Raw genomic sequence first — 23,676 nt, forward strand, 5'->3', positions numbered from 1 at the left:
CTCGACCTATTCTCCAGGTCCTCCACCTTGGATCTCAGTCATTATTGGCCTCTGCCACCCTCCATAACTCCTCAGCCATCGAGGTGAATTGGTCACTATGCTGTGACAAAGCCTCCTCCACTCCATTCAACTTCTCTCCTTGCTCCCTTACCTAGGGCAATGTCTTTGATATCGCCTCCTCCACCAATATATTCATTGCTGCGATCAATTCTTTCTTCATCACTTCCATGTCCCTGTCAAACTGCTTTTCAAACTCCCCAGCCATTACCTCTATCATCTTCTCTACTCTGAAGGGCGCGGCTCCACCAAGCGACGCAGCTTCCGCTATCTTTCCTGCGGCTGGGCTGACCCATTCGCTCAAAGGTAAAATTTTGCTTGGCCTCTTCTTCGTGTTGGCTTTTTTCTGGTTCTTAGACATACCCGCTCCTTCCTTCTGTCTTCCTGCACCTTTTCATTCAAAAACTGCTCCTCGCACCAGGCAATAAATTCCAACAAAACAAGTCTCGAACAGGAGCCACCCAATGTGCGACTTCCGGAAGTGGGAGAGGTATTTATGTAGTTGCTCCAAAGTCAATCAGAAGCCCCCCGCCCCCCCCCCCCCCACTCCCACAACACAGATCGTACCCACCAACACTTGCTGACATCCCCATCAGAGACCACCCATCGGAACACCATCAGACCGCCACATCAGATACCTCCAATTGGAGGACCCATCAGAGAATTCCCCATATCAGAGACACTCCTGACCCATCCGTCGATCTTGATTGAAAGCTAATCCGCAGTCCATGCAGAAACAGTGAAGAATCAATGCATTTTCACTTACTCGTCCCTTCTAACTGCTGCTTCAAACAGATGTCCCGAATGCAAAAGGTGTTACTTCGTAGATGGCAAAAAACATATCAAAAGTCTTTAAACCCTCACAGATGTTTTTTTATTTATTATTATTTAAAAATTTTTTTTTTTACAGTATTCAATTATTTTTTTCTAATTAAGGGGCAATGTTAGTGTGGCCAATTAACCCAACCAGCACATCTTTGGGTATAGAACATAGAACAGTACAGCACAGAACAGGCCCTTCGGCCCTCGATGTTGTGCCGAGCAATGATCACCCTACTTAAACCCACGTAACCCGTATACCCGTAACCCAACAATCCCCCCATTAACCTTACACTACGGGCAATTTAGCATGGCCAATCCACCTAACCCGCACATCTTTGGACTGTGGGAGGAAACCGGAGCACCCGGAGGAAATCCACGCAGACACTGGGAGAATGTGGAAACTCCACTCAGACAATAACTCGGGGCCAGGATCAAACTCGGATCCTGAATGCCATAAGCAGCAGTGCTAACCAGTGCTAACCACAGTGCCACTGTGCTAACCACGGTGCCACTGTGCCATCCCAAACCCCGCAGATGTTCACTTCCTCATTTTCTCAGCAGAAAGTACTTAACTGCTTTTGATCTTGTTATGAGTTAATAATCATAGCTAGATGTTTATAAACATTGTGGTTATGATACTTCAGACACACGCAAGTGTGGACGGAAATTAAAATTCAAAAATATCCAGACAATTGGCTATCTGGAGATATGACCCTGTCAATGACAGCCCTATAAATGCTATTTTTCTTTGAAAGTGAACAGAGGCCTAGCAGATCAACAGATATCAGGGGGTTTGAAGCCTTGTGATGGCATTTGACTTTCTAACGGATGTTTCTTTCTTGACATCTGCCTGAGGCAGCAGATGTAAGGGACAGATAACTGAAAAATCCGATTGTGCATTGTTCTATCTGGACTGCTCTTTAGCTTGCTGATAGGGACAGTACAGTGACACAGGGGTGGCACGATGGCATTGTGGTTAGCGCTGCTGCCTTACAGCTCCAGGGTCCTGGGGTCAATTCCAGCCTTGAGTGACTGTCCGTGTGGGGTTTGCATTTTCTCCCTGTGTGGATTTTTTCCGTGGGCTCCAGTTTCCTGCCACAGTCCAAAGATGTGCAGATCAGGTCGACTGGACATAATAAATTACCCCCAAATGTCCAACAAATTAGATTGGGTTATTATGTTATGGGGCTAGGGTGAGGCATGAGCTTGATTGGAGTGCTCTTTTCAGTGGCTGGTCCAGACTCGAGGGGCCGAACTACCTCCTTCTGCGCTGTAAATCCGATGATTCTATGACTGATGGAGTGAGGCTTATCATATTCAGGGGTGGGGGGGGGGGGGGGGTGATGCATGGGTCTCTAATATGGTGGTGTCTGATGGCATGCCTGACGGGAGGTCATGTGCAGGGATTCGATGGGGTTATACGTTCGGAGTCTCTGATGGAGGACACTGGTGCTGGGTCTTGGGGGTCTGAAGGTGATCCAGTGGGAGTTCCTTGGGGGTGTCCAGTTTACACCCATACATACGGTGATGGGGGGCGAGTGACCAAGTAATTGCCTCGGTGGGTGTGGGGAGGATTCCCTACTTGTTAGCGGGAAGGGGGCAGGATTTGCATTGTGGGGTGGTGGAGATTCCAGCTGCGGGACCTCAGTATTGGTCTGCCTGCTGAAAAGTACAGGCCAGGAGTTGCATTCAGAACCGAGTTCTGGAAGCTTCCAGCCATTCAAAAAAATGCATTGCTGGGAGAGGGAGGGGGTGGTGTTAATCACTTCTGGGTGTCGTGTCCCTTCTTGCCCCGGTGCAAATAACGTGTGATTCATATCTGGCGGGTGACAGAATGCCATCTCTGGCTCAATCAGGCTTTCAGAAAGCCTTCAGTGTTTCAATGTGGACACCTGGATATGTGACAGACGTTTTCTACACGTAATCTATTAATTTTCATTGGAAATTTATGTGTGAATCCATTGAGAGAAAACACTAATATTGGATTAAAGTGTGAATTACTAAAACAATATAATTTTTGCTTTAATGTTTATCTCTCCATTACCTGAGGAAGGAGCTGTGCTCCGAAAGCTCATGTTTGAAACAAACCTGTTGGACTTTAACCTGGTGTTGTAAGACTTATTACTGTGCTCACCCCAGTCCAACGCCGGCATCTCCACATCATGTTTGTGCAAGACTTGTATGTAGAATTGGAGAAAAGTAAATTACAATATTCAAACCATGAAAAATATTTAGTGAACGCAATTCAGCTTTAGAATAACCCAATTGAGGGACAAACCAACGTCCCCACTATAAATTGTCGAGTTGTACAGTGGGCGGAGTATTGGGAATCATTCTGTAAACGTTAACATCTTTAACATCATATCTGCAAACAAGCTCAGTTTGAAAATACTGAGACAGGGTGACATAGCCCAGTCTGGTCACATTCTGGCTGTAGGACATCGTAGAGGCAAAATAAATGATGGTCTTTTTGCTACAGAGGTGTAAAAGAGTCTTGAGAATTAAAGGAATATTGTAATGAAAATACATAATGTCCGAGCACAGGATATAGTCGTAGTCTAAGGGAAACAGGGTGTGGTTATGGCCCCAATGGAGGGCACTAACATGGACCTGTGGTTTTAAGGACGAAGGAATATTGTAAGACACATTTCGTTTTATTAGCTTCAGCAACTCGGATTTGTCTGTAATGGTGACATCTCCACCTGAAACAAGAAAAAGAGAGACCTATCACAGTTACTGATAACCCCACAAAAAGGGGCAAATCCCAAAATTTTATACCAAGCAGCACGACTATAATTTATCTTTTTCCCATTTTGCCAACATTCTCGGGAGGTAACATCACACGTAGTAAAGTATCATTGTTCCATGGAACAACAGGGTAGAAGCGCTGGCGTGTCACCCTTTTAAATTTATCATGAGAAAAATCAGGTTCTGGTGGCCCCATTTGGAGATTGTTCAGTTCTGTAAATAAGGAACAACATAGGCAGAGGGGCAGGTTACTCAGTCTGAAGCGCTGATTCTGTTGTATTATGCATTTAAGGGGTTGCAGCATAGCATCACTAGAAAGGAAGTTTGCTATGCAATACAGTTTTGTTTACCTTTTGCTGTCAGCAAACAAACACACACATAGCTCTGCTGATCTGATATCATCAAGCTTTGTGCCCATTTATTTATCTGTTCACATTTGCATATTCTCAATCAATGAAACAAAAACGTGCTTACTCGCCCATTTCAGAAATTAATGATTATAGGTAATAGTTACAAAACCGCACGTCTGAACAAATTATATCTAATGCATACCTTCACATGATTTACCAATTTTGATTAATATCCCTTACAAAATAAAAAATAATTCCATCAAAGTTTTGAACAATGCAATTATCTCCCAACTTCACATATATTTGGGAGACATTTTCTGATGAATATTACCTTTTGATTGACAAAATAATACACCTTAATACTTTCACTGACGTTTTTGGTTCTAATTTTAATGTTGTGGTTCCTTATTCTGAATTTCATAACAATGAAAATTGTTTCCTATTGTCGACACAATGAAGCCCTTTCATTATCCTGGCCACCCAAATGAGATAACCCTATAATCTTCATAGCTCAAAGTATTTTATGCAATCTCTCCTGAAAATGTAAGTATTATAAATCTGGTATTATTCTGGTGAATTTGCACTGTACTCCCTCTAAGGTTTCTGTATTCATCTTAATGTCCAACGACCAAGTCAACAGTATCCAAACAGAGCAATGATGTACTGGTATTGGAGCCAGTCCAGGGAAGTTTCACTTGGTTGATCCCGAATATGGAGGTACTTTCTGATCAGGTGATGTTGAGTAGGTGGGCCTGTAATCATTGGAGTTCAGCAGAATGGAAGATGTCATCATTATTGCGACATATAGGATCCTCAGGGGGCTTGATAGGGTCGATGCTGGGAGGTTGTTTCCATTGTGGTGGAGTTTAGGATCAGAGAGCATAATCGTAGAATAAGGTGTCGCCCATTTAAAATCCACCACAGAGAGCTGTGGAGGTTGGGTCATTAAGTATTTTGAAGGTTGAGTTAGACAGATTATTAAATTTGTAAGGACATCAAGGTTTATGAGGTTAATGCGACGAAGTGAGGGGCGGTATATAGTCAACATATTTTCCCAAAGGTAGAGGAGTCTAGAACTAGAGGGCATAGATTTAAGGTGAGAGGAGAAAGATACAAAAGAGACCAGAGGGAAAATGTCTTCACACAGAGGGTGGTGAGCATCTGGAACGAGCTGCCAGAGGCAGTGGTAGAGGCGGGTACAATTCTTTCCTTTAAAAAAGTTACACAGTTACATGGGCAGGATGGGTACAGAGGGATATGGGCCAAATTCTGGCAAGTGGGACTAGATTAGTGATAGAAACTGGGCGGCATGGACAAGCTGGGCGAAAGGTCCTGTTTCCATGCTGTAAACATCTATGACTCTATGAATCTTTGTGGAATTGAAGATTAGCACATAGAATCCACAGAATCCCTCCAGTGCAGAATGATGCCATTGGGTGCATTGAATCTAAACCAAATCCGCCCAAAAAGAGCAGCCAACCTCTGCCCAATTTCCCACCCTATTCTCATAACTCCATGCAATGATCATGGCCAATCCATCTAACCTGCATGGTGGCAGCATGATTAGCACTGCTCGCTCACAGCACCAGGGACCTGGGTTCAATTCTGACCTCGGTGACTGTCTTTGTGGAGTTGCACATTCTCCCTGTGTCTGGATTGCTTTCAGACTGGTGCTCAGGTTTCCTCACACAGGTTAAAGATGTTCTAGTTAGGTGGTTTGGCCATGCTAAATTTTCTCCGAGTTTCCAAATGTTATTGGGGTTACGGGGTAGGATGGGGATTGGGCCTATGTAGGGTCTTCTTTCTTAGGGCCAGTGCAGACTTGATGGGTCGAATGGTGTCCACTTGCAATGTAGGGATTATATTATCTTCAGCTACTAAAGGGCTAGTCACAATCTCATTGATGAGTGCAGCAGAAATGATGGACCGAATAGACCACTTTTGCTCCTTTGTTACATGGTCTTCTGGTCTCAGAGTGGTTAGCACAGTTGCTTCACAACGGAAGGGTTCCAGGTTCGATTCCCAGCTTGGGTTGGTGTCTGTGTGGAATCTGCAGGGTATCCCTGTGACTGAGTGAGTTCCTTCCAGGTGCCCCTGTTTCCTCCCACACGTCCCGAAAGACGGACTATTAGGTAATTTGGGCATTCTGAATTCTCCCTCCGTGAACCTGTACAGACGAGGGAATGCGGCGACGAGGGGATTTACAGAGTAACTTTCTTGCAGTGTTAATGTAAGCCTACTTGTGACAATAAAGATTATTGTTATTTAGTATTTGTATTCCAGTCCTTAACGATAAAGACCAACATTCTACACTGCGGAGTCTGTTCATTCTCTCCATGGCTTTTTAAAAATAAATTTAGAGTACCCAATTCATTTTTCTTTTCCAATTAAGGGGCAATTTAGCGTGGCCAATCCACCTCGCCTGCACATCTTTGTGTTGTGCAAACACGGGCAGAATGTGCAAACTCCACACGGACAGCGACCAGAGCCGGGTTCGAACCTGGGACCTCGGCGCCATGAGGCAGAAGGCAAACCCATTGCACCACCGTGCTGCACGTTCTCTCCATGTCTGTGTGGGTTTCCACTGGGTGCTGTGCTTCCCTCCCATAAGTTCTGAAAGAAATGGGGCGAAATTCTCCGCAACGGCCACGCCGGCATGAAACCCAGAGTGTTTCACGCCGGGGTCGGAGGCCACTCTCCGCCCCCTATTCTCCCCCCTCCGGGGGCTAGGAGCGGCGTTGCGGGGAACTCAGCCGCTGGGCCTTGACGCTGGTGTCAAGGCGGCGCGCCGAGAATTACGCGGCTGGCGGTGCCTAAGTGATGTCAGCCGCGCATGCGCAGGTTGGCCGCCGCCAACCCGCACATGCGCGGTTGCCGTCTTCCCCTCCGCTGCCCTGCAAGACGTGGCGGCTTGATCTTGCGGGGTGGTGAAGGGGAAAGAGTGGGTCTCTTAGAGACGCCGGCCTGACGATTGGTGGGCACCGATCACGGGCCAGTCCCCTCCCGAGCACGGCCGTGGTGCTCGATCCCCTCTCCACCCCTCATAGGCCCCAAACTTACCTTTCGCGCGATGTTCACGCCGGCAGAGACCAGGTGTGGGGTTGCCGCCGGTGTGAACAGGTCGGGAACGTCAGGCCGCTTGGCCCATCCGGGCCGGTGAATTGCACGGCGACCCGCGATTTTCCGAGCGGCGTGTCGCAAAACGCGAGACGCCATTTTGGGGGGGGTGGGAGAATCGCGGGGGGTGCCAGAGCGGCCCTCCCGCGATTCTCCCACCCGGCCTGGGGAGCAGAGAATCGCGCCCACGGAGCGGGAGTCTCTGATCCTGACGCTTAATATTGACGCCATCGTAAACGGCGTTGTCTTTTATGATGGCGTCAACAGGTCCCCAGGATCAGCAATCCTGCGCCCTACAGGGGGACAGCATGGCATTGGAGCTTCGCACGCAGCTCCAGCTGCTGATACCGGCGTCAAACAGGCGCCGTGGGTCTGCACATGAGCACTGGAGCCGGCGCAAATTCATGCAAGCTGTTACAACTGGCGCGAACTCGCGCATGTGCACTAATTGCCTTAGCTACGCCGTGCCCAACACAACATGGCGTAGAGCTACCGGGACCGGGCGCGGAGTAAAAGTGGCCCCCACCAGGAGAAGTGGGCCCGCTGATCAGACCAGGCCACGATGGAGGCCCCCCCCTCCACCCCACCAGGAGACGGACCCCGCCCTCCACCCCACCAGGCCGCCCGCCGCAGGATGAATGCCGAGGTCCTGCTGGGTAAGACCACATGTGAACTGCGCCGGCAGCACTCGGCTTATCTCTGCGGCCACACGGCCCATCCGGCGTGGAGAATCGCTGGGGGTGGGGGGGGGGGGGGGGGGTGGCGTCTAGAGCGGCCTCCGACTGGCTTACGCAGACCGCGCCGGCACCAATGGCGTCGATTCTCTGGTGACTGGAGAATCGGCGGACCGGCTTTGTGTGAATCACTCCCCCTCCCCCCTCCCGGTGATTCTCCGACCCTTCCTGGAGTCAGAGAATCCTGCCCATGGTTGTTAGGTGAATTGGACATTCTGAATTCTCTCTCTGTGTACCCGTCCAGGCACTGTAGTGTGGTTACTTGGGGCTTCTCACTGTAAGTTCATTGCAGTGTTAATGTCAGTCTACTTGTAATACTAATAACGGTGATAATATTGATAATTTGTATGATGACATGCAGTTAAGGATTTTGTGCTTGGAACTTTAAATAACTCTCTTGCTCCACATTACCAGTTGGTGAATTTCATCTGCTGTGGTTGATAACATTGCATAACATTATATCCAGTCGTACCCAGCAAAACAAATGATGGTCGTGGATTGTGATGATCAACCATCTCAATCGCAGGGCATGATTGCATGAGTTGCTCAGAATGGTGTCCTAGGCCTAACCATCGTTACTCACTTAATGAATGACCGCTCCACCACCCCCCCCATCATATGGTCAGAAATGGGGATGTTCGCTTATGATTGCACAAGGTTTTCTATCATTCACCGCTTCTCAGATACTGCCCACATGTAGCAGGAGTTGTATAGCATTCAGATTTGCGCAGAAAGTTACCTCAGAATCACACCACAGAAGAGGCCATTTGACCATTCCAGACTGCACTGACAAGTGAAAAGCAACCCCCACCTAATCCCTCTGAACAGCACTTGGCTCATATTCTTGAATGTTATGACGTGTCAAGTACTAATCCAGGTACTTTCAAAAGGGGTTTGGAGCCTCTACCACCCTCCCAGGCTGTACAATAAAATTTGTCCTGTAAAACAAGAGCTAATTCAACCATCTCCACTTAACATTCGATGGCATCATCCTCACTATAAACATGCTGGGGAATAAGACTGGCCAAAAATAGAACTGCCCTAATGATATAAATAGTGTTGCTGGCAGAGCAGGTCAGAGGCTGGGAATTCTATGGACAGTAACTCATCCCAAACACTGTGAAGCCTGTTCAGCATTTACAAGGTGCAAGTCAGTTGCCTGGATGAGTACCACTGCAACAACACTCGAGGCCCAGCATGAGTACAAACATTGATGGATTGGACATGTTAAACAGCCCTTTCGTGCACAAAGATGTGCAGTTTAAGTGGGATTATGGGGTTATGGGGATAGGGTGTGTGAGTACCCCAAGGTAGGTGCAGACCAAACGGGCTGAATGGCCTTGGTCAGCACTGTCCGGAGTCTGTGGGTCTGTGACAAAGCAGCCGACAGGACTGGCACCCCGCCCACCATCATCCAACATCTACTCTCTCCACCAGTGGTGAACAATGGATTCTGTACAGAATCTGCATGATGTACTGCAGAAACTCACTGAGCCTCCTCAGAGAGCGTCTTCCAAATCTGTTACCTGTACCAGCGAGGGGGTAAGCACCACACACACAAATTGTTGGTCATTAATTTAATTCACATTTCAGAAAACAATTTTTTCTCCTGTTGGTACTCACCCAGAAGAGCAACAAGAATGCTCAAAATTCCAGTGCCCGCTCCAAGTTCAATCACTTTCTTATCCGAAAATCTTATTTCCTCTTTCTCAAAGTACTGACACAGACCAAGGGCCTTTGACATGAAAAAAAAAACATATTTCCATTTGACAAATGTTACACTGGGAAGCTGCAGCGAAAGAACACCATACAAACATATGAACATAAAATTAGTAGCAGGAGTAAACCATTCAGCCCCTCGAGTTCCATTCAATATCTAGAACAGATTAGATGTGGTCTCAAACCTCCTTTCCTATCGACTACCCATATGGCCGACGCTTTGTCAATTAAGAAGCCATTTGATATTCAATTACTCATGCTCCGCTATTCTCCTGGGGGATGGGACAGTATTCCACAGACTAACAATCTGAGAGAGAATAGACCAGTATATTGGTATTGTAAAAGTGAGCCACTAATTTTGAAACAATATATTTTAGTTTCAAACTCATTCATAAAGGGAAATATCCATCCAGCGTCCATCTTGTCAATTTCTCTCCGCATTTTAGAAGTTGCATTAATGAATTAACGTCACCTCTCATTTTTCTAAACCCAAATGGATATAGGGCCAATATGTCCAATTTATTTATTTCTCTTATTTATTTCTGAGTCTATTTTATAATTTTTCAAATAAGCAGAACAAAACTGTACTCCAGACCTGATCTCAGAAAAGCCCATGCAATTTTAACAAAACTGGTGTACTTTGACTTTCTAATCCCCTTGCAATAAACATTATAATAATTCCATCAGAATTCTTAATCTCTTGCTGTGCCATCACACTAACTTTTTCTGATTCATTTATGAGGACAGTCAGACCCGTCTTGTTTTACAACCTTCCACCATTTCAAAACTGCTTTATTATTGATCCTAGAAGTGGCATCAGGAATAATCCTGATTTGGCAGCAATTGTAGAAGGAAGATGGTCAGCCCTCTCCCGATTGCATTGAGAGCAGACGGCAAACTCAGCTGACTGGGCATATGTTTGTAGATTGCCGGCGGTTGCTGTCAGTGTTACCTTACTCCAGCAAAGGAGACATGGTGCATCCTCGGTGAAGGAAAGACATAGTTAAAAAAAAGAAAAGTGAATCCAAGAGCAGTACCAGGAGGCTAGAAAATTGAAAAAAAGGGCTCAGTGCGTGTTTACGCCTCCTGAGGAAAACTAAACAGCTGTTTGTGTGAGTACAGTTGGGTAAGAACTTACTGCTACTGTTGGTTAGAATTGTTAAGATATCATTCTGTGATTAATTTTTACTCAGAAATATATTCTACAATAACACAGCACAGTGAAGAAGGACCCTGGTTGATATAGTTTGATATTAAAATGATTAATTTAATTTAAGCTGTCAGACATGGCAGGAGGCTCCAAGTCATGGTCTGCTCTGAATGATCCATGTGTGAGACCATGAAAGCCTCCAGATCCAAGGACCAACATCTGTGCAGGAAGTGTCCACACCTTGCAGCTACTAGAAGCCCGAGACACTGTGGAGAATCCACAAGACAGAGATTATCGTGGATAGCATGTATAGAGAGGTGGTCACACTGCAGGCTCAAACTCCACGGGCAGGATGGGAATGGGTGACAACCAGGCATAAGGACATAAGAACTAGGAGCAGGAGTAGGCCATCTGGCCCCTCGAGCCTGCTCCGCCATTCAATGAGATCATGGCTTATCTTTTGTGGACTCAGCTCCACTTTCCGGTCCAAACACCATAACCCTTAGTTCAAAAAACTATCTACCTTTATCTTAAAAACATTTAATGAAGGAGCCTCAACTGCTTCACTGGGAAAGGAATCCCATAAATTCAGAACCCTTTGGGTGAAGAAGTTCCTCCTAAACTCAGTCCTAAATCTACTTCCCCTTATTTTGAGGCTATGCCCACTGGTTCTGCTTTCACCTGCCAGTGGAAACAACCTGCCTGCATCTATCCTATCTATATCCTTCAAAATTTTATGTTTCTATCCAGATGCCTCGCTATTTCTTCCTTGATGATTGATTCCAGCATCTTCCCTACTACCGAAGTTAAGCTCACTGGCCTACAATTACCCGCTCTCTGCCTACCTCCTTTTTTAAACAGTGGTGTCACGTTTGCTAATTTCCAATCCGCCGGGACCACCCCAGTCTAGTGAATTTTGGTAAAATATCACTCGTGCATTTGCAATTTCCCTAGCCATCTCTTTTAGCATCCTGGGATGCATTCCATCAGGGCCAGGAGATTTGTCTACCTTTAGCCCCATTAGCTTGCCCATCACTACCTCCTTAGCGATAACAACCATCTCAATGCCCTTCCCTGTAATAGCCTCATTTCTATCAGTCACTTACATGCATCAGTTATTTCTTTCTTTATTGCCTGCGTCACCATAAGTGAATTTTTTGCCTTACTATTCCTGATTTCCACCCAAATGGATTCAACCTTATCCTCGATAGCACCGATGTCATCCTTTACTATTGCCCAGATGTCATCCTTAAATAACAGAGCTACACCACCTCCCTTACCATCCACTCTGTCCTTCCGAATAGTTTGATACCCTCGGATATTTAACTCCCAGTCTTGACCATCCTTTAACCATGTTTCAGTAATGGCCACGAAATCATAGTCATTCACGATGATTAGTGCCATCAACTCATTTACCTTATTCCGAGTACTACGAGCGTTCATGTAAAGTACAGTTATGTTGGCTTTTATACCTCTGTTTTGAATCTTAACACCTCGATCAGTAACCTCTCCTAAGTTATATTTCCTCTTAACTTTTCTCCAAATTTTCCTTGTCATTGAACCCAAGGGCGGAATTCTCCGCTCCCCACGCCGGGTGGGAGAATCGCGGGAGGGCCGGGCAACTCACGACACTGCCCCCCGCGATTCTCCCACCCACCCCCCCCCCCCCGCCCCCCCCCCCCCCGCCCCCCCGCTCGGAAGAATCGCCGCTCGCCGTTTTTCATGGCGACCGGCGATTCTCCGGCCCAGATGGGCCAAGTGGCATGCCGTTCCCGACCGGTTCACAACGGCGGCAAACGCACCTGGTCGCTGCCGTCGTGAACATGGGCGCCAAATGCTGGTTTGAAGCTTGTGGGGGACGGAGTGGGGAGTGAGCACCACGGCCGTGCGCGGGAGTGGACTGGCCCACAATCGGTGGGCACCGATCGTCGGGCCGGCGTCTCAAAGCGACGCACTCTTTCCCCTCCGCTGCCCTGCAAGATCAAGCCGCCACGTCTTGGTGGGCAGCGGAGGGGAAGACGACAACCACTCATGCGCGGGTTGGAGCCGTCAGCCATCGTGACGTCAGCCGCGCATGCACGGGTTGGAGCCGGCCAACCTGCGCATGCGCGGCTGACGTCACATAGGCGTCGCCGTCGCGTCATTCTTGGTGTGCCGCCTAGTCGCAAACGTCAAGGCCTGGCGGCCGAGATTTACAGAACGCCGCTCCTAGCCCCCTGGGGGGGTGGGGTGAATAGGGTGCGAGGGGCGTCCTCCGAGGCCGTTGTGAAACTCGGCCGAGTTCACAATGGACTTCCTGGATTATTGCAGGAGCGGAGAATTTCGCCCACATCTTCGTGTGCCGCGTTGCTTACCATTTATGTTTTTACTTCCCGCTTTATTCCTTTTAGTATTGCTGGGCCTATTCACTGAACTCCCCTCAGTCACTGGACCTTGTACTGTTGCCCTTTTTGATTTTTGACTATGGCTTCTCTGCCTTACACTTTCCCCCTTACTGCCTTTTGTTTCTGCCCTTGTTTTACTACCTTCCGACTTCCTGCATCGGTTCCCATCCCCCTGCCACATTAGTTTAAACCCTCCCCAATGGGCAGAGCAGGATGACAAGGCATGCAGATCAGGAATATTCTGTACTTAACCTTATTCATAGGGTCATGATTAGTGAATTTGCCTGATTTCAATCTTGCGGTCCATTGAGATGAAGGAGGACCACTCATGTGGCCCACTCACAAGCCGAGTTTTCCCATTCATCCCAATTGGAGATCATACATGAATGCAAGGGCAAAATTCAGAGTGGGGTTACCCAGTGCACAGAAAGCGAGCTACAGCTGTATGTGGTTTATGGAAACAATTTGAATCAGAAACTCAACACAACGTGATCTAATTTACTGATGATACAAGCTAAGAGGCAACGTGGATTGACTGGGGCAGAAATCTGACAAAATATGAAGCTGTGCAGGATAGTGACTCATGACACTTTAACAGGTCATCAACAATGCGACACTGTTACAGTATGAAAGAAAAATAACAGCATGCAAACTTCTGGATAGCAGTGATACTAGTTTCCTGATGGCATCGAACCTGAAAGAGACCAACAATCTGAACAGACTCCGTCCTACCAGTAAAGAAGTTATCATGAGCGGCATGGTAGCACTCTTACTTCACAGTACCAGGGACCCAAGTTCAATTCCCAGCTTGGGCCACTGTCTGTGCAGAGTCTGCACGTTCTCGCAGTGTCTGCGTGGCTTTCATCAGGGTGCTCTGACTTCCTCCAACAAGTCCAGAACGATGTGCTGTTGGGTGAATTGGACATTCTGAATTCTCCTTCAGTGTACCCGAACAGGCGCCGGAATGTGGCGACTCGGGATTTTCACAGTAACGTCATTGCAGTGTTAATGTAAGCCTACTTGTGACACTAATAAAGATTATTATCATTGCAATACACAGGTTAAACAGACAGAAGTATGTTTGAGAAATTTGTGAGGAATTTGTGCATGCAGTTCTGATCGGAAAGGAACAGCGGAGGCAATATTAGCAGCACAATGGAGAAGTGTCGTGAGACTGGCAGTTTGTCTGAATAAACGAGTCTTCCTCCTTTTTGTATCATCACATTTGTAAAAGTCATGCTTCTCTTTGTGTTCATCAATTAATTGAAATTTAGTGTCCAAATTCTAAATCTTTCCGCCTTAAGTACATTTTCAAAGCTTCACTGAAAATATAACTGGACATCATTGACGAAAACATTCAAAACCACTATTTCAGTAACATTGGTGAGCAAAATCCTAAGTTTCAGCAGTATATAGACCAAAGTTTCATTGGAAATTAGCACGGATGTATTTTAAAATCTGGGGTGACACCCCAACAGTGGACAGGGGACTGAGCAGAAACCACAATCTTTTATTTTGATGTTGTAACAGTGTCAGAGAAGGATACCGCACTCCAAGAGTGGTTTCAAAAAGAAATAGAATATGATATTTTTAAACAAAGTTTAAAACTAACACTGTACTCAAATATCTTTAGCATCACACCAGTAAATACCTTACAATGATCCCTTAAACAATAAAGGGCGACACAGTAGCACAATGCCAGGGTTTTGTCCGGGTGCTCCAGTTTCCTCCCACAAGTCGCGAAAGACGTGCTTGTTAGGTGAATTAGACATTCTGAATTCTTCCACAGTGTACTCGATCATGTGCCTGAGTGTGGTGACTAGGTGGTGCACATTAACTTCATTACAATGTTAATATCAGCATGCTTGTGACACTGATAAATAATATAAGAGATTACAATAACGCTTAACTGCAATCTTCATTCCCATTCAAACAACAACAAAAAACATCTCAATCCACTGTTAATACAAGTAGCACTCAGGAATGTCGGTTTTTCAGAGATGTTCTTTGAGAAATAGAAATCTTCTGACAAGGCGAAAAGAAAAGATTTGAATCCTGTCAGAACCATGCAGAAACTCTGGCTGCATTTCTTCAGAAGATTGTTTCACTGAACTGCATGGAAAGACTGCTAATCTGTCGAGAGACATAGCTTTAGCAAAACTGCGGTGAACCAAATGCTTGAGTTCTATTCACAGCTTCATCTAACTTGCAACTAACCTCAGCTTTTCTGCAAAATGCCTTATTAATTATGTCATCTTGCCAAGCTGAATTCTAAGTGATCCCACAGGGAAGACGCCTTAATCCAAAAAGGCAATTGCATTAGTCCAAACTGTTCATGACGCTCCCAACCTTTCTCACCAGAATATAAAAAAAACATTACTGCAGCAGCCATACACACAATATCCCAGGACTTTAACCCTTACTGCACCAAATACATACAATGCAATATATTTGAAATTCCTACATTCATCACTTGTGACTGTGAACACAATTTATGGGAGTCAGGTGATTAAAGAGTTAGGTGAGGAAGGGAAGCAGGTCCTCCATTGCTCTTGCCTATCCTACCTTGTAGGAATATGTTCTTTCTCAATTACAGGGTAGAGGGGAAATATTTAGTGAGTGTCCGGAAAGTGGTTATGATGTCCATCATTCGTAAAGTTTAAAAAGAATACCAATTGGAGGTAAGGTTAATCAAATATATATAAAAAAGGAAAATAAGTCAGTGAGCATTACAAATGAGAAAATGATTAAAACATATTAAGGATGGCAGGATAGGTGATGTGTCATAGCTGCAGAATGTGGGTGCTCTTCGGTGCCAGTGTGACGCAGGGCAAAACCAGTGTGCATTGAGTGTTTGTGGTGGATCAAGGGTCTTTGGCTCAAAATAATTGAACTGCAGGCTGCGTTGTGAAACACTAGGGAAGGGGACGATTACCTGGATGATTTCTACAAGGAGGAAGTCATTAAAATTAGCATTGGCTCTGCAGAATTGGTCAGTGGTCGTGACAGGGGGTGTGACGCAGATACGGGAACAAGAGGAAAAAAAGCGCAGGAGTATCAGCCTTTGCAATTATGCAACGGGTTAGAGGATCTTTCAGAGAATCACAGAAATGCACAGTGCAGAAAAGGCCATATAGCCGATTTAGTCTCAACCGACATATTAAGAACACGTGATCTACCTACCTGCTTCTATTGGCCAGCACTTGACCCACAGCCTTGCATATTATGACATGCAAAGTGCTAACTCAGGTACATTCTAATAGATGTGAGGCAACCTGCCTAACACTCTCCCACGCAAATCAATCCAGACCATCACCACTCTCAGGATAAAAATGTTTTTCATCACATTCCACCTAAATCTTCTGCATCTCAACTTGAACTTGTGTCCCCTCGAGACTGACCCTGCACCTAAGGGGAACAACTGCTCCTTATCCACCCTGTCCATGCTCCTCATAACCTTGTACACCTCGATCACATCACCCCATGTCTTTTCTGCTCCAATGAAAGCAACGCAAGCTGAGACAACCTCTCTTGAAAACTTAAATATTCCATCTCAGGCAACATCCTGGTGAATCTCCTCTCCAACATCCCCAGTACAATCACATCCTTCCTATAACATGACAACCAGAATTGCACACAGAACTCCATTTGTGGTCTCAGCAAAGTTGTATTCAATTCCACCATGACCTCTCCACTTTTGTAATCTATGCTTCGATTGATAAAGCCGAGTGTCCCATATTCCTTTAGCACCATCCTATTAACCTGAACTTTCGCCTTCAGAGGTCTATGAACTAAAAGGTCAAGGTCCCTTTATTTCTTAGAACTTTGCAGTGTCAGGCCATTTGTTGAAATCTTCCTTGACAAATTACACCTTGCAAAGTGTATCACCTCACAATTTTCAAGTTAAATTCCGTATGCCACTTATCTGTCCATTTGACCATCCTGTCTGCATATTCCTGTAACCGAAGACACCGAAGCTCCCTGTTAACCACCAGGCCAACCTTTGTGCCTTCCGGAAGATTGGGCGGGATTCTCCCCTAACCGGCGGGGTGGGCCGTACCGGCGCCGAGGAATGGCGGGAACCACTCGGGCGTCGGGCTGCCCGGAAGGTGCGGAATCTTCTGCACCTTCAGGGGCTAGGTTGGCGCCGGAGCCCAAGGGCTTGGCGCCATGCTAACCGACGCCGAAGGGTCTCCTTCGCTGGCCGGCGCGAGTTGGCGCATGCGCGGGACCGCCAACGTGTGCTGCCATTATCCCAGCGCATGCGCAGGGGTGTTCTTCTCCGCGCCGGCCATGGCGGACCATTACGACGGCCGGCGTGGAGGGAAATAGTGCCCCCACGGCACAGGCCTGCCCGCGGATCAGTGGGTCCTAATCACGGGCCTGGCCACAGTGTGCCCCCCCTCCCCCCCTCCCGGGGCCAGATCCCCGTGCACCCCTCTGAGGATTCCGTAGGCCTGGTGTAATATACACCGGCGGGACCTGCCGAAAATGGGCGGCAACGCGGCCCATCGCGGGGCAGAGAATTGCCGGGCGGCCGTTGCCAACGGCCCCCGACCTGTGCAACACGATTCCTACCCCAGCCGAAAAAGCGGCGGCGGAGAATCCGGCAGCCGATGTTGGTGTGGTGGGGCGGGATTCACGCCGCCCCCCCCCGGCGATTCTCCGGCCCGGTGGGGGGTTGGAGAATCCCGCCCACAATCCCTGTCTTTGCCATCTATGTCTTATATAACTGGACAGTGGCTTCCAGCCACTTACTTCCCTCTCTCACTTACAACGAAGCCAATTGTGAATCCACTTTATCAAGTTACCACGTGTCCCATGTGTGTTGCCTTCTTACTAATCTCCCATATGGGACCTTGTCAAAGGCATTACTAAAATCTATGTAACCTACATCAACTGCACTAACCTCGTCTACACACTTGCATCGGGTTTGGATGAGAGTGCAGGCCGCAGAGTGAATGTTGAAAGCGACCACTGTACCATGGTGCAGGAAGTCATTCACGTCAGTGAGTGGTTTTTAAAAAGGAATGTAGTGGTGGTGTGGTGATTTTCCCAGACAGAGTATAAAAGAAAGATAATGGGAACTTACCAGAAAGATAGATAGGTTGGAGATGTTGACCTTGGTTAGGGTGCTCTTTCCAAGAGCCGGTGCAGACTCGATGGACCAAATGGCCTCCTTCTGCACTGTAAATTCTATGATAATCTATGATTAATCTAGGACAAAAATTCAGCACAACATCGTGGGCCAAAGGGCCTGTTCTGTGCTGTATTTTTCTATGTTCTATGTTCTATGACAATAAACTTTGGTTATTATCTTGGGATTGTTTCTAAGAACAGCATATTCTGGGAGAATGAGAGAACATGCTATAATTGGACTGTACTTAAACGACAAGATCGGATTAATTGATAACCTCATGATGAAAGTACCCCGCTGCAGTAGTGAAAATAGTATGACCACACTTTAAATCCAGTATGAGGGAGAAAAGAGTGGATTGAAAACTCATATCTTAAACTAAAATAAGGGCATTTATGTGGGAATGAAAGCACGGGAGGATTACATTACTGGGCACATTGGGTAAATGTTTAGGTCAATAGAGATGCAGTGGTCACTGTTAAAGTGATATTTCTGAATACACCGAATAGGTAAATTCCATTGAGAAAGATGTGGAGATGCCGGCGTTGGACTGGGGTGAGCACAGTAAGAAGTCTTACAACACCAGGTTAAAGTCCAACAGGTTTGTTTCAAACATGAGCTTTTGGAGCACTGCTCCTTCCTGATTCACCTGAGGAAGGAGCTGCGCTCCGAAAGCTCGTGTTTGAAACAAACCTGTTGGACTTTAACCTGGTGTTGTAAGACTTCTTACTGCATTGAGAAAGAAGCATTATACTGTGGGTAACTGACTAAATACTGCCTTAAATGGGAGAAAACGAGCATCTAACAGTGGAAGGGCAACTGACAGTTTAGAGATTTGACAGAATATAAATAACAGAAAACAATGAAAAAGAGTTTATTAAGGAGGCAAAGGCAGGTTAAAATGGAATGCTCGATGGAAATGTAAAAATGTATTGTAAGAGATTCTATAGATACTTATCCAAGAAGTTAATTAACACAGGGAGCACTGCTCCTGTCGGAAATGCGTCTGGGATTGATAAATGGAAAATAAACAGCTGGCAACTAAATTGAAGAGGTATATTGCAACGGTTTTCTTTGTCGAGGATGCCAGTAATATCTCAGAACAGGTTGTAAATCAGGAAGTGAGAAAGTGTCTCTGGAAACACGAACACTTGTTCAGATCCGAATGGATTTTAACCTTTGCTTTTTAAATCAGTGGCAAATTAGATCATTGATGTGTAGGTTTTAATATTCCAAAATTCCTTAGATTCGGGAAGGCACCATTGAAGTGGTAAATAGCAGAAAACTAGAGACCATTTATCTTAAAATCAGTCACAGCAGAAACGTGGGAAGCTATTATTAAATATGTTATGGCAGGACACTGAGATACATTGAGGACATTGAAGCAGAGATAACACATCATTGTGCATTGAGTCATACATTTTTCAGTATAGTTTGAGGTCTTTAGGCCCATTACGACTGGGCTGACTATCAAGCAGCTATCTATTCTAATCACATTTTCAGCATTTTGTCTGCAAACTTGTATGCTAAGGCATTTCAGTTACTGATCTAAATGCTTCTTAAATGTCTTGATGGTTCCCTCCTCTCCCATCATTTCAGGCAGCGATTTCCAAATTTCCAACTCCGTCTGGTTGAAAACCTTTTCCTCCAGTCCCCTCAAAATTCTTTGCTGTTTACTGTTAACCTAGATACCCTTGTTATTGGCCCTTCGACTAAGGGGAAATGTTTCTTTTTACCTACCCTATTAATATACTTCATAATTAGGGCAGCATGGTGGCACAGTGGTTAGCATTGCTGCCTACGGTGCTGAGGACCCGGGTTCGAATCCCGGCCCTGGGTCACTGTCCGTATGGAGTTTGCACGTTCTCCCCGTGTCTGCGTGGGTTTCACCCCCAAAAGACGTGCAGGTTAGGTGGATTGGCCATGCTAAATTGCCCCTTAATTGGAAAAAATAATTGGCTACTCTAAATTTAAAAAAATATATATACTTCATAATTTTGTATTCCTCAGTCAGGTTTCCACTCAGCCTTCTCTTCTCTAAGGAAATCAACCCCAGCCTATCCAACCTCTCCTCAGAGCGGGCGTTCTGCTGTCCAGGCAACATCTTGGGGAATCTCCTCTGCACCCTTTCTTGTGAAGTCACATCCTTCCTGTAGTGTGACAACCAGAACTGCATGTGGTATTCTCGCCACGTCCTCACCAGCGTTTTACACAGTCCCATCATAATCTCCTTGCTTTTATAATCAATAACTCAGCTAACACAGGCAGGTGTCCCATATGCCTTTCTAACCGCCTTATCTCACTGCCCTGTGCTGCCTTCAGAGACCTATGGAAATGCGCCCAAGACCCCTCTGGTCCTCTGTACTTCCTACTGTGCTCCTATCCATTATGTATCCAATTGCCTTGTTAGTCCACACACTTTCCAGGGTTCAATTCAATTAGCCACTGTTCTGTCCACCTGACCAACCAATCTATATTGTCCTGCAATCTAATTTTTTCCTCGATAGTTAACACACCATCAATTTCTGACCCTTCTGCAAAATTACTGATTATAGCACAAATTCATGTCTATATCATTAATGTACATTTCTGGCAGCAAGAGACTCAGCACCAATCCCTGCTGTTCATCACTAGACACAGGTTTTAAGTCACAAAAACTGCCTTTGATCATTAACCTCGGCCTTCTGTCACCAAGCCAATTCTGGATTCAATTTTCCAAATTTCATGGATTCCAATGCACTTCCCTTCTTGATCAGTTTTCCATGTGGCAACTTGTCAAAGGCCTTACAGATATCCATGTAGACTACTTCAACTGCACAGCCCTCATCTATACACCTAGTCACCTCCTTGAAAAAAATTAGGCCGAAGCAATTTATTGGACCTCTTTGAAGGAGTAAAATATACTGTGGGGAACAAATGGATATACTGTGCTTAGATTTTCGGAAGGTATCTGTTAAGGTGCCACATTAACGTTTACTGCGTACAGTAAGCTCTCATATTGTGGAGGGTGTCATATTGGCATGGACAGAAGATTAGCTAGCTAATATGATATCAATAGTACTCATAACTGGTTATTTTTCTGGCTGGTAAAATGCAGTGCATAGTGTGTCACAGCGATCAGAGCTGCTGCCTCAGGGTTTTGCAATTTGTATAAATGACGTGGATGAAGGGACAGTGGTATGATTGCTAAATGTGGTGTTCAATGGGCCATTTCGGCAGGAAAAAGAGGAAGTCGAATATTATTATAATGGGAGAGTTCGCAGTGCTCTGCAAAGTAGAGAAATCTGCCTTTCCTAGTGCAAGAGGTACAAAAGATCTGTGCACAGTATCGTTCTCATTAATTAACGAAAGATGCAAATGCGGTAGAAGCTGTTCAGAGAACATTTACAAAACTAATAGTGGGAATAGGCAGGTTGTCACATGCGCAACTAATTGACAGACAAGACTCGTAACAGCTGGAGTCTAAAACATTAAGAGGAACTGAATTGAAACAGAGAAGACGCTGACAGATCTTGATAGGGATGCTGAGAAGAGGGTGATTTCTCTTGTGGGCGCATCCAGAGCATGTTTTTCACAGCTTCAGAGTAAAGGACCACATATTTAGATTTTCTTTCTCTCATAAGGTAGTGACCCTGTGGAGCTCCTCCCTTCAAAATGGACTGGAATCAGAGTCTTTGAATGTTTTCAAGACAGAGGTCGACAGATTTTTCAGAAGCAAGGGGTGAAAGATTAGGGAGGGGGGTCCAGGTAGGTGGTGGGCTAGAGCCAGATCTGCCAGATTGTTGAGCAGACAGGAATAGGCCCAATGGCTCAGTGAATTTGCATGTTCGGATCTAATCCTCATTGTTGGTGAATGCGTTATAAAGGACGTTTGGAGCGATTTGTAAAATTCTACTTGGAATTAAAACAAAATATTGTTTGACTATAAATTGCGAACAGAAAATGATGGTCTTGAGGAAATACTAGTCTAAACTTGATGCAAGGAGGTTCTTCTTCAAGATGTTGAAGTTTCTAATGATTCGATGCATCAATATGGGCTGAATGGATGTTCTCGTCTGTACAGTAGTTGTGCTGTCAACAGGCATTCTCCAGTACTGTTTGGGAATTTTCATCATTATAACGTGCAGGAGTTAAGAACTTTAAACATAATCATTGCCAATCTGTACCTCATGGTACCACTGGTTCCACCTGAAAGATTATACTGCATTAATCCCTTCAGTACTCAGAGCTCGCAGGTGTTACAAGGGCTACTTTATGATCTGGAGCGACGCGAACAACACAGATTAAATTCCCCAACCGGCAGAGTTTATCCATGAAGGCCTCACCTTGACCCTGCTTCAGGTATGGTGATCCCCAGGTAAATCACCACCAGCCAGCTCCCTCTCAAAGGGCAGAGCAGCCTCAGGACTGTAGTGACATTTACATTTTTACCCTGGGTCTCTGGAACACAAGGCCAGGAACAACACCACCAGCCACTGCCTTCCGGTATCAGTCTCCATTAATTGTACAGTTGACTAAACAGCGTGCTTTTGGCTTGTATTCATATTGCGATGAACAACAGCAAAAAGAATCATGCTTCCATTAACCACCCGCAATGGATTCATTCCAGACAATCTCTTCCCATTGTGTCCATTGTCAACTCACTGCTGCCGAATTGTTTCCTTTAGAGCCAAACCCAACTCATAATCCCTGCCAGTTAAATGCAGCATTGGAAGATTATTATAATAATTGCTTATTGTCACAAGTAGGCTTCAATGAAGTTACTGTGAAAAGTCCCTAGTCGCCACATTCCGGCGCCTGTTCAGGGAGGCTGGAACGGGAATTAAACCCACACTGCTGTTCTTGTTCTGCATTACAAGCCAGCTGTCTTAGCCCACTGTGCTAAACCAGCTGCACCCAGCTGATTCCTGCTGAACCTGCACATTAGACGAAAGGAAACTGAGGTGAACTTACAGCTTCCCAGACCATGGCTCCAAAACCTAGCCTAGAAAATGGATTCACACCGATTTTTAATTGGAAACCACAGGAGTTGTAGTATTCGAACATTAAAAAGTCACGGTCGGCGTAAACCTTCAGAAAATAGTCTCTTTCCATCAGCTTCACCACGTTGGTCTCGGGCATTCTGCTGGATTCTTCTCTGTTTCTTCTGGATAAATCTGAAAGGCAGCTGTGTATCTTCACTTGATTCTTTCTACGTTAAAGAAAACAAGGTTTTTGAATCGGGAAGTTTGGAAACATCGTATGCTCTTTCAGAACAATAAGCAGAGTCTGGTAAAGGTTCAGACACATTTATGTAGAAATTCGTCTTCGTCGTTGAATTAAAATCGTTTCTGTCCAATTGTTGTACCCTCCACCCTCAGCAGTATTGAAGCAGAGAGAGACAAATTCTGAGCGGGTCGGGTAACAACTGATGGATTTAATGCCACTTCTCTTCCACAACTGTCCAAGCGGCTACGAA

At 45.7% G+C, this 23,676-nt stretch overlaps 1 protein-coding gene across 1 annotated transcript; it reads right to left on the reverse strand.

Annotated features, from left to right (window-relative positions):
• Positions 1-3,095: 3,095 nt before the first annotated feature.
• Positions 3,096-23,676, reverse strand: LOC119976352 (EEF1A lysine methyltransferase 3-like). Its single transcript, XM_038816830.1, has 3 exons — positions 23,172-23,676; positions 9,452-9,563; positions 3,096-3,581 (listed from the first exon to the last, which is right to left on the reverse strand). Exons 1-3 carry the CDS (start codon positions 23,337-23,339, stop codon positions 3,169-3,171), a joined length of 693 nt encoding a protein of 230 aa, XP_038672758.1. The 5' UTR covers positions 23,340-23,676; the 3' UTR covers positions 3,096-3,168.

Source organism: Scyliorhinus canicula, chromosome 13 (assembly GCF_902713615.1).
Source record: "Scyliorhinus canicula chromosome 13, sScyCan1.1, whole genome shotgun sequence".
NCBI classification, from domain to species: Eukaryota; Metazoa; Chordata; class Chondrichthyes; order Carcharhiniformes; family Scyliorhinidae; genus Scyliorhinus; species Scyliorhinus canicula.

Coding starts and splice junctions, on each gene's coding strand:
- LOC119976352 (XM_038816830.1), bottom strand. CDS start 23,339: ATGCCCGAGACCAACGTGGTGAAGCTGATGGAAAGAGACTATTTTCTG. Junction 9,564..23,171: donor GAGCCATGGTCTGGGAAGCT/GTAAGTTCACCT, acceptor TTCATGTCAAAG/GCCCTTGGTCTGTGTCAGTA. Junction 3,582..9,451: donor CATTCTTGTTGCTCTTCTGG/GTGAGTACCAAC, acceptor TTCTTGTTTCAG/GTGGAGATGTCACCATTACA.